At 38.0% G+C, this 12,752-nt stretch overlaps 1 protein-coding gene across 2 annotated transcripts; it reads left to right on the plus strand.

Annotated features, from left to right (window-relative positions):
* Window positions 1-716: 716 nt before the first annotated feature.
* LOC141427621 (carboxypeptidase Q-like) lies at window positions 717-3,679 on the plus strand. 2 transcript variants are annotated; one of them, XM_074087227.1, is made up of 3 exons: window positions 717-1,017; window positions 2,108-2,237; window positions 2,539-3,679. In XM_074087227.1, the coding sequence occupies exons 1-3, from the start codon at window positions 809-811 to the stop codon at window positions 3,628-3,630; spliced, it is 1,431 nt and encodes a 476-aa protein (XP_073943328.1). In that variant the 5' UTR covers window positions 717-808; the 3' UTR covers window positions 3,631-3,679. The 2 variants fall into 2 exon arrangements, with proteins under 2 accessions (XP_073943328.1, XP_073943330.1); XM_074087229.1 differs by lacking the exon at window positions 717-1,017 and adding an exon at window positions 1,382-1,593.
* The last annotated feature ends 9,073 nt before the right edge of the window (window positions 3,680-12,752 follow it).

The raw sequence follows: 12,752 nt of genomic DNA on the forward strand, positions 1-12,752 counted from the left end.
TATAGCATTTGAGTGTGTGTGTATGTCATATTATATTACTACGTACAACCACCAACCACCAACCACCTTACACTATTCATATTGCATAAGTTAAGTATATTAAACTTTGCTTCGAAGGTACAATACAATACAATCTCTTTATTGAACACCAACACATAGTAAGCAGTACAGAAAACACAGGTATATGGAGATTTACCAAGGTAAGCGGCCATAAATAGGCGGCCTTATCGCTTCACATCGATCTCTTCCACGCAACCTTTCCAATAGACAGAAAGGAAGGAATACATTTACACACACACGTACATACACACATACATACATTTAGGACATGTTTTTGTCGGCTTATAATCTTAAATTTTAATCTATTTCAAGTAGTAGGTAGGTATGTTGATTCATGAGTCAGAAAAAAATATTGTTGAATTAAAAAAAATAAAAGCATGAATTTACCTTACCTACTTTTTAAATACTTAGACTACATAACGTTACAAAAAGTAATACCCGTGGCCAAATCATGTATAATGAAATAAATTTAAATTTGACCTTTACTTTTAATTCAATCAAGAGCATAATATAATTGTTTCCTTCCACTAGATTGATTACCAATACAATTGAAAGCAATACGTCGTAATATTATATATTTTGTTTACAGGAATTTACTTAACGTGTTGTGACACGTGTCTAATGTTATTTTCGTAATTTATGTCCACTATACTGTATGGCTGGTCACGGCCATTTGATTCCAACTCAAGCACTCCTAGTCGGGCTCGATACTGCACCGCACGCATCATGAGCCAATAATACTATAGTCATGTTCATATCAGTGTCAAAGGTGTGTTTGTTTTTTGCGCTTATCGCTCAAGTACACAGTGCCGCTAAGAGAAGAAAGAAGACCTACGTCGAACTCCATTCGTGTGACAATTCCGGGATCGCTGATGAAATAGCTTCTTACGATACCGTCGTAAAGGATATAGTAGACTATGTAACTAAGGGTCCGTTCAAAGGGAAGACTTACAATGAGTGAGTATTGTTAACGGCAAATTAAAGAATTTGTATGGTTTTGTATTCCAATATCAAACGGCACTTGATTGAAAAATATTTGGCTTCTACTTGAAGGTTTTGCTCTCGGGACTATACCTATTCTCATGATTTATAAGAGGTCTTTAATTGTAAAATACAACGAGTTTTTGTGCATGGAAAAGATACGAATGTTATCTTATAAAAATTGCGTACGTTTTCATCAAAGAACTATCTTCTAAGCATTTTGTATCTAATATCGTTGGAGTGGCCGGGTAGACACGGGTGACAGCTGCTGATTCCTTAGCGATAAGATTATGGTCGCTCTACAAAAGGGCTTACGTTTATCGAAACATCTCAATGTAGCAAACGCATAGACAAAATGGGTTTCTATACTCCTGTATTACTAACCCTTTTCATTATTATAACAAGCGAAGCGAAAGTTGTATCAAAAGAAAATGTTTGCTCATCATTATTAGGCGAGGATTTGATGAAAGAAATTGCTTCTTACGAAATTGTGAAGAATGAAATTGTGAACTATGTGACCCGCGGTGAATTCAAGGGGAAAACGTATGATGAGTGAGTGGAACTAATTCAAAAACTCCGCTTATTGTTGTTTCAAGGGCCACTGTTGTTATATTTGTGAATAATTAAATTTAAAGTATTTATCTATACTATATATACTTGCATCAGCGGCGTTTTTCTATTGGTTATTATATCGGAGATACATAATATGTTATGGTTTAACCAACTTCAAAAAAGGAGGAGGTTCTTAATAAGATTGTATTCTTCTCATCTTTCATACTTCAGAATTCCCTCATTTATGAACTGATTTAGTAAAATCTTGATTTTACCTATCTTGAATCTTCTTAACAAAAAATGTTTGTGAAGATACCTTACGCTTGATTTTATATATAAATTTGAAGCAAAAGTACCACTACTTTGGAAGTTCTTTGATGTCTTTTTTAGCTGTTAAATACAATTCTGGTTAATCTTGTCGATAGACGGTACATATTTAATACTATCCTTATAATGTTACTACCTACACCACTACAACACTAGAATAACTATTATAATATACGCATTTTTTTAGACTTGCAAAATTTGTCGATACTTTTGGCGCTCGGCTTTCGGGTACAGCAATTTTGGAACAGTCCATTGACTACATGATACAACTCACTCGTGATGAAGACTTGAATGACATCGTAACGGAGGAGTTGCAGGTAAATAACTTATTCGTAAGAGGATATTAATGGATTAAATCTTGTAATTCCCTGCGTAAACGCATAACCTACGTAGTTTTCCATCATTTGTCGAAATTTTATATGCCATCTAAAACAGTATCTTTTAAGAATTGACAAAAAAAATATCAAGTTTAGTGCTTTACAAAATCTAGTAAAAGCACAGTTCTATATATTTTATGGTAAGTTTTGGCATGATAAATAAAATTATGGAAATCAAAATGATCTGACCCTACATAACATAAACTCTAGCAATACCTACTAAAGCACATGTAATTTACAGGTTCCGCACTGGACTCGAGGAGAAGAGAAAATAACGATGTTAGAACCGAGAGTCAAAGATATCGCGTTGTTGGGATTGGGACGAAGCGTTAGTACACCGCCAGAAGGCATAACCGCTAATGTCATTGTCTTTAACGATTTTGAAGAACTAGAAAATGCCGAAGAAGATGAAGTTAAAGGCAAAATTGTTTTGTTTGATCCGGAATTCACAACGTACGGTGAAACCGTTGTGTACAGGACTCAAAGTGCTTCTAAATCAGCTGCGAAAGGAGCTGTAGCGTCACTGGTACGCTCTATTACTCCATTTTCTATAAATTCTCCCCACACTGGGTCTCAAAATTATGAAGATGGAGTAAATAAAATTCCGACAGCGGCTATCTCCCTTGAAGATGCAGATTTAATAAGAAGATTAGTTGATCGAGACATAAATGTAAAACTGAACATTACGATGCATTCTACTTTTGACACCAAGACGTCTAGAAACACAATTATAGATCTGAAGGGAACCAGATTTCCGGACAAGTTAGTCATAGTTTCGGGACATATCGATAGCTGGGACGTTGGTCAAGGTGCCATGGATGACGGTGGTGGATTATTTGTTAGTTGGGCGGCTCCTGTCATTCTCAAAAGACTAAATTTAAGGCCAAAGAGAACGGTAAGATCTATTTTCTGGACAGCTGAAGAGCTGGGTTTAGTTGGAGCTTATGATTACGAAAAACAGCATCGGAACGAAAGTGACAATATAAATTTCATCATGGAATCTGATGAAGGTACATTTGCTCCTCGTGGTTTGGCAGTGGCAGGCAGTCAGAAGGCCAGATGTATTATCGGAGAAATTCTTAAACTTTTTGAATCTATCAACGCTTCCACACTAGTTGAAGATGACAGTCCTGGTTCAGACATCGCGGTAATCATTCGAAATGGCATACCAGGGGCAAGCCTTCATAATGCAAATGAGAAATATTTTTGGTTCCATCATACCGAAGGAGACACTATGAATGTTGAAAACCCAGAAGAATTAGATTTGTGTGCTGCCTTTTGGACTGCAGTAGCGTACATTATTGCGGACATATCAGAAGACATCCCGCGTTAAATGTAATGTTAAAATAGACTTGTTAATATATATACATTTTGACTTTTAACTTATGTTTCGTAATATTTTTATCCCTAAAAAGAGGGAAAATAAATGATTTCCTTTTGGAATCTAATTTGATTATGAAGGTAATCATCCGTTTACCCTTTTAAGATCTATTAGGTACTTACCGATGGGTCATATTTTCAGAGATTTGATCCCCAAGGGTATAATGTACTTAGATATACTCTTTATAGCCAGCAGAAAATATTCCTTTATATGACACCCGAAAACCGGAAAATTTTCTGTAGCTCAGCGATCACCTTTCGATAAAGGCCTTAAATTTTGTTATCGCTTACTGCTTTTACGATAATAAGAATAGTTTTCGATAAAAGGGAAATTTATAATACGTTTCTATTTTTAGATAGCAAAATTCATCAAGAAATTGTTCGATAATATCTAGGTACCTAATGTTAAAAGTTTTGAAAGACTTGATTTTATTTAGATTAATGTGTTATGTTGGGCGCTAGTATTATTTCACGAAAAACTTTTTCACGAACGACTTTATCACAAAAACTTTATCACGAAAAACTTTATCACGAATAGACTTTACCACTAAAGACTTTTTCACGAAAACTTTACACCTAAACCTAAGAGTTTTATTTGATATATTTCGTTTTCGTACTATCTATGTATAAATATTTACTCATGTAAATTGGATAAAATATTGCATAACTAACTGTGCCCACGACTTTGTCCGCATGGACATAGATTTATCTCAGCCAGTTATTGTTCTGACCGCAGAAATCGGTACGTAACGTAAGTATTTAAAAGTTCCTTTACGAAAGAAAGGTGTCATCAATAGTAGATTATACAACAACAAGAGCATAAAACGAGCCATTTTACCCAAAACGTTCATATAGCCGGTAAGGCGAGGGTGGATAGACGTCGAGGGGAAAATGGGTTTAAGTAATGCTCGAGTTTTAGGTACACTCTGCTTTTCACTTAGCTTGCATGGAAATGAAACAGCAACAGAGGAAAAATGGTTCACTTTAATTTTTCATGCATTATTATATAATTATATTTTTTAATTTTATTGATTTATTTTGATTGATTTGACGGATTTTTAGTTTTAAAAATTCGTGATTTTCATGCACTCATAGTCAAAAAAAGCACAGGACTTATCACGCTAACACACACGAGTAATATTTACCTCGACGTTTCGGCAACATTACAGTGGCCGTGGTCACGAGTAGACTGAAGTGTGGGGTGTCAAGTCTGCCTAGCAGCGCGAGTCCTTCGAACTACCCGCACTTGATCACAATTTATGAAACCAACTTGATTAAAAAATATTAAAAAAATATGCAGAAACTTTTTGTTTTGTGGCTGTTGACACCTGATTACCTGGTCTTAGACGAAGATTTTACTTTATGCACTCGAGCAAAAAAAGGCATTTTATGTCGCCGAGATCCAGCATAAACACGAAATTTAAGAGCATGAGAAGTGAAATAGTTATTTGTGCAACAAGAGAGAAAAGTTGTTTTTTGTTGCGTGTGTTGATTTTGAAACCTGAGTAAGCGAAGGATTTTATAATTGAATCACGAGCGTAGCGAGTGATTCTAGGTTAGAATCCTGAGAGCAGCAAGGGTTTCAAACATACAAGATGCAAGACAACTTTGGTCTCGTGTGACACAACAAATTGTGTAATTTTTCACCACAGCAGCAAGAACATAATTTAAATTGTAACAAAAGAATAAAACCACATATATACCTACCTGTTTACAAAACAAACACAATTTTTTAAATTAATCCGATTATTAAGAAACAAATAATAATAATCACATTTAAAACCTTTACTCAAAAATGATACGTACAGTCGCGATTACATCTTTAATAAGTCACCAGAAAGTTAAGACTGTCCACCATTGTTCAAAAGCGGTAAGTAGAGAGGTTTTGAATCGGAACGAAAAATTGACCAGTAGGAACAATACAAATCTCATACTCATAACATGCATTGTAATTTAAACTTAGAATTGTAAAATATGATATACTTAGTTTTTAATACTGCAAAAAGCCTCATCTTTGGGTCATTAAAAAGGTTGAACAATAAACGTATAATTTATTATAAATGTTATTAAACCTGGTGTGTCCTGTGTGTCGCTTAACACAAGTAATATTTACCTCGACGTTTCGTACAGCATGCAGGTGGTAGGACCTTGTGCAAGGTCCGCCCGGATTGCTACCACCATCTTGCTCGATAGTCCTGCCGTGAAGCAGCAGTGCTTGCACTGTTGTGTTTCGGCGTGGAGAGTAAGACAGCCGGTGAAATTACTGGCACTTGAGGTATCCCATCTTAGGCCTCTAGGTTGGCAACGCATCTGCAATACCCCTGGTGTTGCAGATGTTTATGGGCGGTAGTGATCTCTTACCATCAGGAGACCCACTTGCTCGTTTGCCATCCATTCGAATAAAAAAAAACACATTACCGTGGCCGTGGTCACGAGTTTGAAGTGTGGGGTGTCAACTCTACCTAACAGTGCGAGTTCTTCAAACTACCCGCACTTGGTCATTTTTATTTGTCAACCCATCACACCGACACACAATACTACAACGTCTGATCGTTCTTCCGATTCATCCCGAAGGCGACACTTATTTATACCAGGATTCCATGAAGATGAAAGCTTATATCCATCGTCCCGGTAAAAAAAATGTGCTTTTTTATTTCAACCGTTTTACGCACCGTTCTTGAGTAGAAATGACATTACGTGGAAAGAATTTTGGGATTATGAAGCTCAATCCAGTGGTTTGGTCCTGACTCCAATAAATGCTCTGCTATGGCCGACTTGTTCACTTTTTTTTTATAGATTTCTTCTGTCCAATGGGACCATTCTGCCAAACATGACTTGTTCATTTTCTAACAGTTGTAATATGTTCCTTGACCCTCTCGGCTATTGGTGTTTTCGTCTTTACAAGAATATCCTGTTATGACATCCTGTTTGATTCGGCTTGTGATTACTGGATTAAATGTTATTCAAACATTTCCCTCGAGTGGTGGGTTTCATGTAGGCACTGCGTTATCGAGGAAATTATTCCAGCTTTAGGGAATTACTAGTCCCTAATCGAATAAAAATAGGTCGGTAAGCGAAATGTAAATTCGTCAAAATAAAAATGAACTCACTCTTTTAATGTTATTTATAAAAAAGAACCGACGTTTCGTTTAGTCAATACATACAATGCGGAAGTGAAGCCCTTGAATTAATGTAATTAGGTAGGTATACAAAAATCCTGTTTTCGGCCAAGCCTCAAAGCGGAAAATTTAGCTTTTATTGTCAAATTAACACTACAAAAAATTATTAGGTACATTACAACACAATCGGTTATTATTCTGTGGTACAGCTCACAGCTCTCAAAGATCCATTTTGGCAGCCGGTTGCTTTTTTGTTTGTGTTTTTTCCTGGCTTTATTTTTGAGATATTAGGGGAGAAGCGGGAATGGTACTTTTGCGTCGCTAAATAAAATATAATGAGGCGCTATCGGGATTCTCTCATCTTCGCGGTTCATCGGAGCAAAGGATGGGTCGTCGACTGGCTCTTGCCTTACGCTGCAGGGCTACTACGAAACTTGAAGTTCGTGTCATGCGGTCCCTCTGACACTTATACTATTTAATACGAGAGCGAGAGGGACCGCACGACACGAACTTTGAGTTTCGTAGTAGCCCTGCTGGAACGTTTTAACGCGGGCCGACATATTTTACTGTATCCGGTCATTTGGTTTAGAAAGTGAAAGGAAAAGTTAACGCTTCAGTCAAAATTTGTAGCTTGGAAATGAGAGAGCGTGTTCCCTAGGAAACTGACAGTAAGTTCAAGTACCTATATTCAATTTTGCTTAAGGCTACCCGTCCGAGAAATTGATTGGCTGGTAACCATACCTAATTATTACTTATTCTTCCTTTCTCCTTTATTATTTTCATTGAGAAAGGATTATTTATAGTTTACATGCTTCATGGACATTATAGGAGGTTAACGCATTTTGTTTAATTGGAGTGACAATTTGAGGTCCTCGTTACTTAGTAGGTAGTTACTCCACAAGAAATATTTCCCCTAGATATCAAAAGAAATAGATTGTATATTTATACCACTTATGTTTATGAAACCGGCAAACCGGCATTAAGTATAACTGACAGTTTCACGAGCCACGTACGTTACTATCGAAAATATGAGGAGGGATTGTCCGTGAAATGTATTCGGAACGCTGCGTAAATTCACCAGTAATCGAATTGGTGTCGCAGTTTGATCACCCACGCCCTTATTTACTTTGGAGTAAACGATACCAAAATATTTGCAAATTGAAATGAAAGTTAGAAAACGAATAACATCATACCTCGCACTGATATGAAACTTATAGGTATACAGACTGCTTTAGAAAAACAGCAATTTTTTGGCGGAACACAGGATAGAAGATGCGGTGTTGCCTTAAAATATGTAAAGCGATGTATGTGTGTACCTTTGCATATATCTTGACTAACCATAATATTTAATGTTGTGGTGGCCATGCTCGTAATTAGACCGAGGCGAATCGGATCGTAGGGCGAATCGGATCAAGTTAAGGATTCTTGTCAAATTCAAATGGTTGACGTTAGTCACGGGCAGCCAATCAACGTCCCGCGTTGAGTTTGACCTTCACACACGCCGTGGCAGCAGCCACCATTAGGTAGACCGCGAATATTGGTCCAATGATGTTTCATGTCAAGTCACTCATTTTCGGTGTGCGCGAATTTACTGCCGATATAAAAACGTAGTTACAATATTTGCGTTAAAATCAAAGTAAGTCGGCTGAAGTTCTATGTTTATAATAAAATATTCTTAAAAATGTTATTTTATATTCGTAATTGACGTGATTGAACCTGTCTTTCAAAGAATATTGGCGTTAGATAAAAATATTGTAAACAGATTTCAGGCTATTCGGATTACCCACAGGGGGCGAAGTGGATCACTACTTTGGAAACGGTTTTTTTTAAAGTTTACCTTCACTAATAATATTAATTGTATGCATGTTTGGTTCGTACGTATATAAAAAAGGCACATTACAAAAATCTACTTCAGAAAACATGTCAGAAGCGGCTGACAAGGCTTTAAGCAAAGAGCTGACATTACTTTGGGCGGCCGAATAATGTGATTTGCTGTTCACATCTTTGCAACGAAGAGTAAGACTCTCCCACGTTTTAATAAAACGACGAGGTGGAAGTAGTATTTAGCGAAGAAGAATTTAAATTAAATTTTGTTGGGTATTATTCTAGCGTTTATTCCGTATGATTTTTGTAGGCATTTTTTGTTGACGTGGTAGAAGATTCTGTTACAGGTTCTAGGTTATCTAGTAGAAGTACAGGACGTCTAGGATATAACCGAAAATGTTATCGAATTCTACAACGTATTCATAAAAAAAATTACCACAATAATGAGGCGGTTTAAACGCTCGAATAATGACCGTGCTATAGAAGGGAAGTCAAAGATTACAAAAATACCGCTTTGGTTACTAATGGTAGTTAATCTTAATACTATGATATTGATTGATCCAAATAATAGTTGTGCACGTTTTAATGAAGGAAAACAAATATTTTATAAAGGAGTTTTTTTTTAATCAATTTTGCCTCCAAAAATGGGGCGAATCGGATATTTTTAGTGTTCTTCTATTTTAATTGTCAATATTAAATAAAAAAGCTGATATTTGATTTGACCTCTTGATTTTATAAATCGATAACCCTCGTGTCCAAGGTAATATTGTAAACATTGTAGCAGTTTGAAAAATTGTATTTATATGACATTAACCAAAAATTGATCCGTTTCGCCTCGGTCTACCCTAATGTTAACACTCTGTGGAAATTGACCATCTAATTAAAAATGTGTCCACATATCTATTTCGGTTCAAAATATACATCCATTGGTCAAGCGAATGAGCAGGCGAAAGGATGGATTGGTAGTGGAGCTTTAACAATACAGTACCTTTGCGTGCCTAAAATATTGCAGGTTCTGAAAACACAAAAGATGGGCGGTTGAATTAATTAAAACCCCAGTTTAAAGTTTGCAAGGAAAATGTACAAGTAGTATTTCAGCGCAAGGTCGTAAAGGAAACGAGTTAGAAGTGATCAATTCGGCGCAGCCAAATTCGGCGCATTAAAATTTTTACGATTTTTCTTGCATTCCTAAACTGGGCTTAAGAATAACCCATCAAGCCCTAATCACTTCTTCTATCACAAATATGAATATACTTACCATTAAAAATGGTGTTTATTTGTGTTGAGTTTGAAATACGAGTAAATACAGTACATAGTAGAAAATTGCGGTTATAACTAATTTTTTCAACCAGCGCGAGAGTTTAAAATTAAATATGGTTTTCTTAAAATTTTAAATCGATTATTTTTTTTATTATTCGAGTCTTCTACAAAATTATCTGAAAATTGAATTTCACAATGACTTGTGAGAAAAGACAAACCTAAATTAGGTTTCAAATTGCTGCGGCGGCAACCGCATAATGATCGTCATTATTTGTTGTCAGAATGGTGAAATTCGATTCTGCTACGTTATTGGTATTCATTAAGCCATTCGTTTTCGTTAGATATGGTAGTCGGTGGATGTAAGATACGTTTAATAATCAATTTAATAAATAATTCATATTTTTAATTACAATTTAGTGACAAAAAATATGGACGAGTCCAGGTCGAACTCGCTTGACCCCGTTAACCTAATTCTTATAATTTATGGGTGAAGAAGTATTGTCTGTATTTTTTTTACCTTTGGGCTCAGTAGTTTCGGAGACAAGGATAGGGGGAGAATGGTAAATTTTTGCCCATTTTTTTTAGATAAGTCGACTTCAGTCAACACAAGATGTAAATATTGCTGACTTAATATGAATCGCTCGCTTCGACTGCAGTCTCCCGATGATGCTGAGTCACATAGGCAGCTTAATAGACAAATTTCGAAATCCTTGCGACACGATATTCGTACTTTTAATACTGCTCGTGTTAAGGATACGATAGAGCGGAATAAAGGCTCTAAAGTGTTCGCAAGAGATATGTCTATTGGGCAAAGCCAAATGACAAAGCTAAAGAGGGATGATGGCAGTGTAGCGTCGACTAAAGTGGAAGTGTTGAGGGAGATCGAGGAGTTCTATGGACGGCTCTACGAGTCGGTCACTAAGTCTGTTTCCAGTGCGGCGACTCTAGACCCAAGAGCCAAACTGACCCCACACTATACCGAGGATATCCCGGACATCAACCTGTACGAGATAAGGATGGCCCTGAAACAGCTTAAGAACAACAAGGCGCCGGGTGTGTACGGAATTACGTCAGAGCTTATGAAGGCGGGTGGATCACCGGCTCTTAAGTCCTTCAGAGGCACTTTAATTCCGTCTTGCTTGAAGGCACAACGCCAGAAGCGTGGAACAGGAGCGTGGTAGTGTTGTTCTTCAAGAAGGGTGATAACACCCTATTGAGGAACTACAGGCCCATCTCGCTGTTGAGCCATGTTTATAAGCTGTTTTCCAGGGTCATTGTAAGTAAATCGTCTCAAACGCAGGCTTGATGACTTCCAGCCACCCGAACAAGCCGGGTTCCGAAAAGGTTATAGTACCGTGGACCACATACATACGCTGCGGCAGGTCATACAGAAGACTGAAGAGTATAACTTGCCGCTATGTCTAGCGTTTGTGGACTACGAGAAAGCCTTTGATTCGGTTGAAACGTGGGCGGTGCTAGAGTCTCTCCAACGATGCCGTATCGACTATCGATATATAGAAGTGTTGAAGTGTTTGTACAAAAACGCCACTATGTCGGTCCGAGTACAGGAAGGGAGTTCGAAGGCGATTCCCTTGAAAAGAGGCGTAGGACAGGGAGATATCATATCTCCGAAACTGTTTACTGCCGCTTTGGAAGACGCCTTTAAGCTTCTGGAATGGAAAGGACTAGGCATCAATATCAACGGCGAATACATCACTCACCTTCGGTTTGCCGACGATATCGTGGTCATGGCAAATTCGATGGAGGAACTCAGCACGATGCTCGAAGGCCTCAATCGAGTCTCCCAACGGGTGGGCCTCAAAATGAACAGGGACAAGACAAAGGTCATGTCGAATGTCCATGTGGTGCCTACCCCTGTTTTGGTTGAGAATCGGTTCTTGAAGTTGTTGACGCGTACGTATACCTAGGACAATCCATCCAATTAGGTAAGTCCAACTTCGAGAAGGAGGTCAATCGTCGAATCCAACTCGGATGGGCAGCGTTTGGGAAACTCCGCAATGTCTTTTCGTCGAAAATTCCTCAGTGCCTTAAGACGAAAGTCTTTAACCAATGTGTGTTGCCAGTGATGACAGATCCGAGACGTGGTGCTTTACTTTAGGCCTTATAAATAGGCTCAGAGTTGCTCAGCGAGCTATGGAGAGAGCTATGCTTGGGGTTTCAGAAATGAGGAGATACGTAGAAGAACAAGGGTCACCGACATAGCCAAGCGAATCAGCTCGTTGAAGTGGCAATGGGCGGGCCATATAGCACGGAGAACGGATGGCCGTTGGGGCCGAAAAGTTCTCGAGTGGAGGCCGCGGATCGGCAAGCGCAGCGTAGGACGTCCACCAACAAGATGGACGGATGACCTGGTTAAAGCCGCAGGTTCACGGTGGATGCAGGCCGCTGCCAACCGAAGCAACTGGAGGTCTGTGGGGGAGGTCTATGTCCAACAGTGGACGTCCTACGGCTGAGATGATGATGATGAATATGAATTACTTTTATGCAGAGGTATGTTTTCTGATAATGAACCTTTATTAGGTACCTTACCTAAAGTACTTAGTTCTTATTGGAAGTGGCAACTTAAAACAACTGCAGAGTTTACTATTATCGTAATAATTCTACGCGATGAGTTTGTCGCTTTAATAGCGGAGTAAGTTGCCAGACCGCGCTAGGTATCTATTTATGAAATAACCATTCAACTCATTCGTGAAAGGATATTCAGTCTTTATCACTCTATGTCGGTTATATTATGAAACAGCAGCCATGGAAGAGTGAAAATGTTCAGCCGCAGGCGAGGTTGACAGATGACTTCATTGACACCACAATTAACTTTGTGCAAAAGGATTCGGAGGGTTTCTTTGTGCGTGAA

Source organism: Choristoneura fumiferana, chromosome 4 (assembly GCF_025370935.1).
Source record: "Choristoneura fumiferana chromosome 4, NRCan_CFum_1, whole genome shotgun sequence".
Classification (NCBI taxonomy): domain Eukaryota; kingdom Metazoa; phylum Arthropoda; class Insecta; order Lepidoptera; family Tortricidae; genus Choristoneura; species Choristoneura fumiferana.

What these genes read in the sequence shown, in the direction of transcription:
- LOC141427621 (XM_074087227.1), top strand. Translation starts at nt 809, where the DNA reads ATGTTCATATCAGTGTCAAAGGTGTGTTTGTTTTTTGCGCTTATCGCT. An exon ending in AAAGGGAAGACTTACAATGA is followed by an intron (nt 1,018 to 2,107) that starts GTGAGTATTGTT and finishes GCATTTTTTTAG; the next exon opens with ACTTGCAAAATTTGTCGATA. An exon ending in TCGTAACGGAGGAGTTGCAG is followed by an intron (nt 2,238 to 2,538) that starts GTAAATAACTTA and finishes TGTAATTTACAG; the next exon opens with GTTCCGCACTGGACTCGAGG.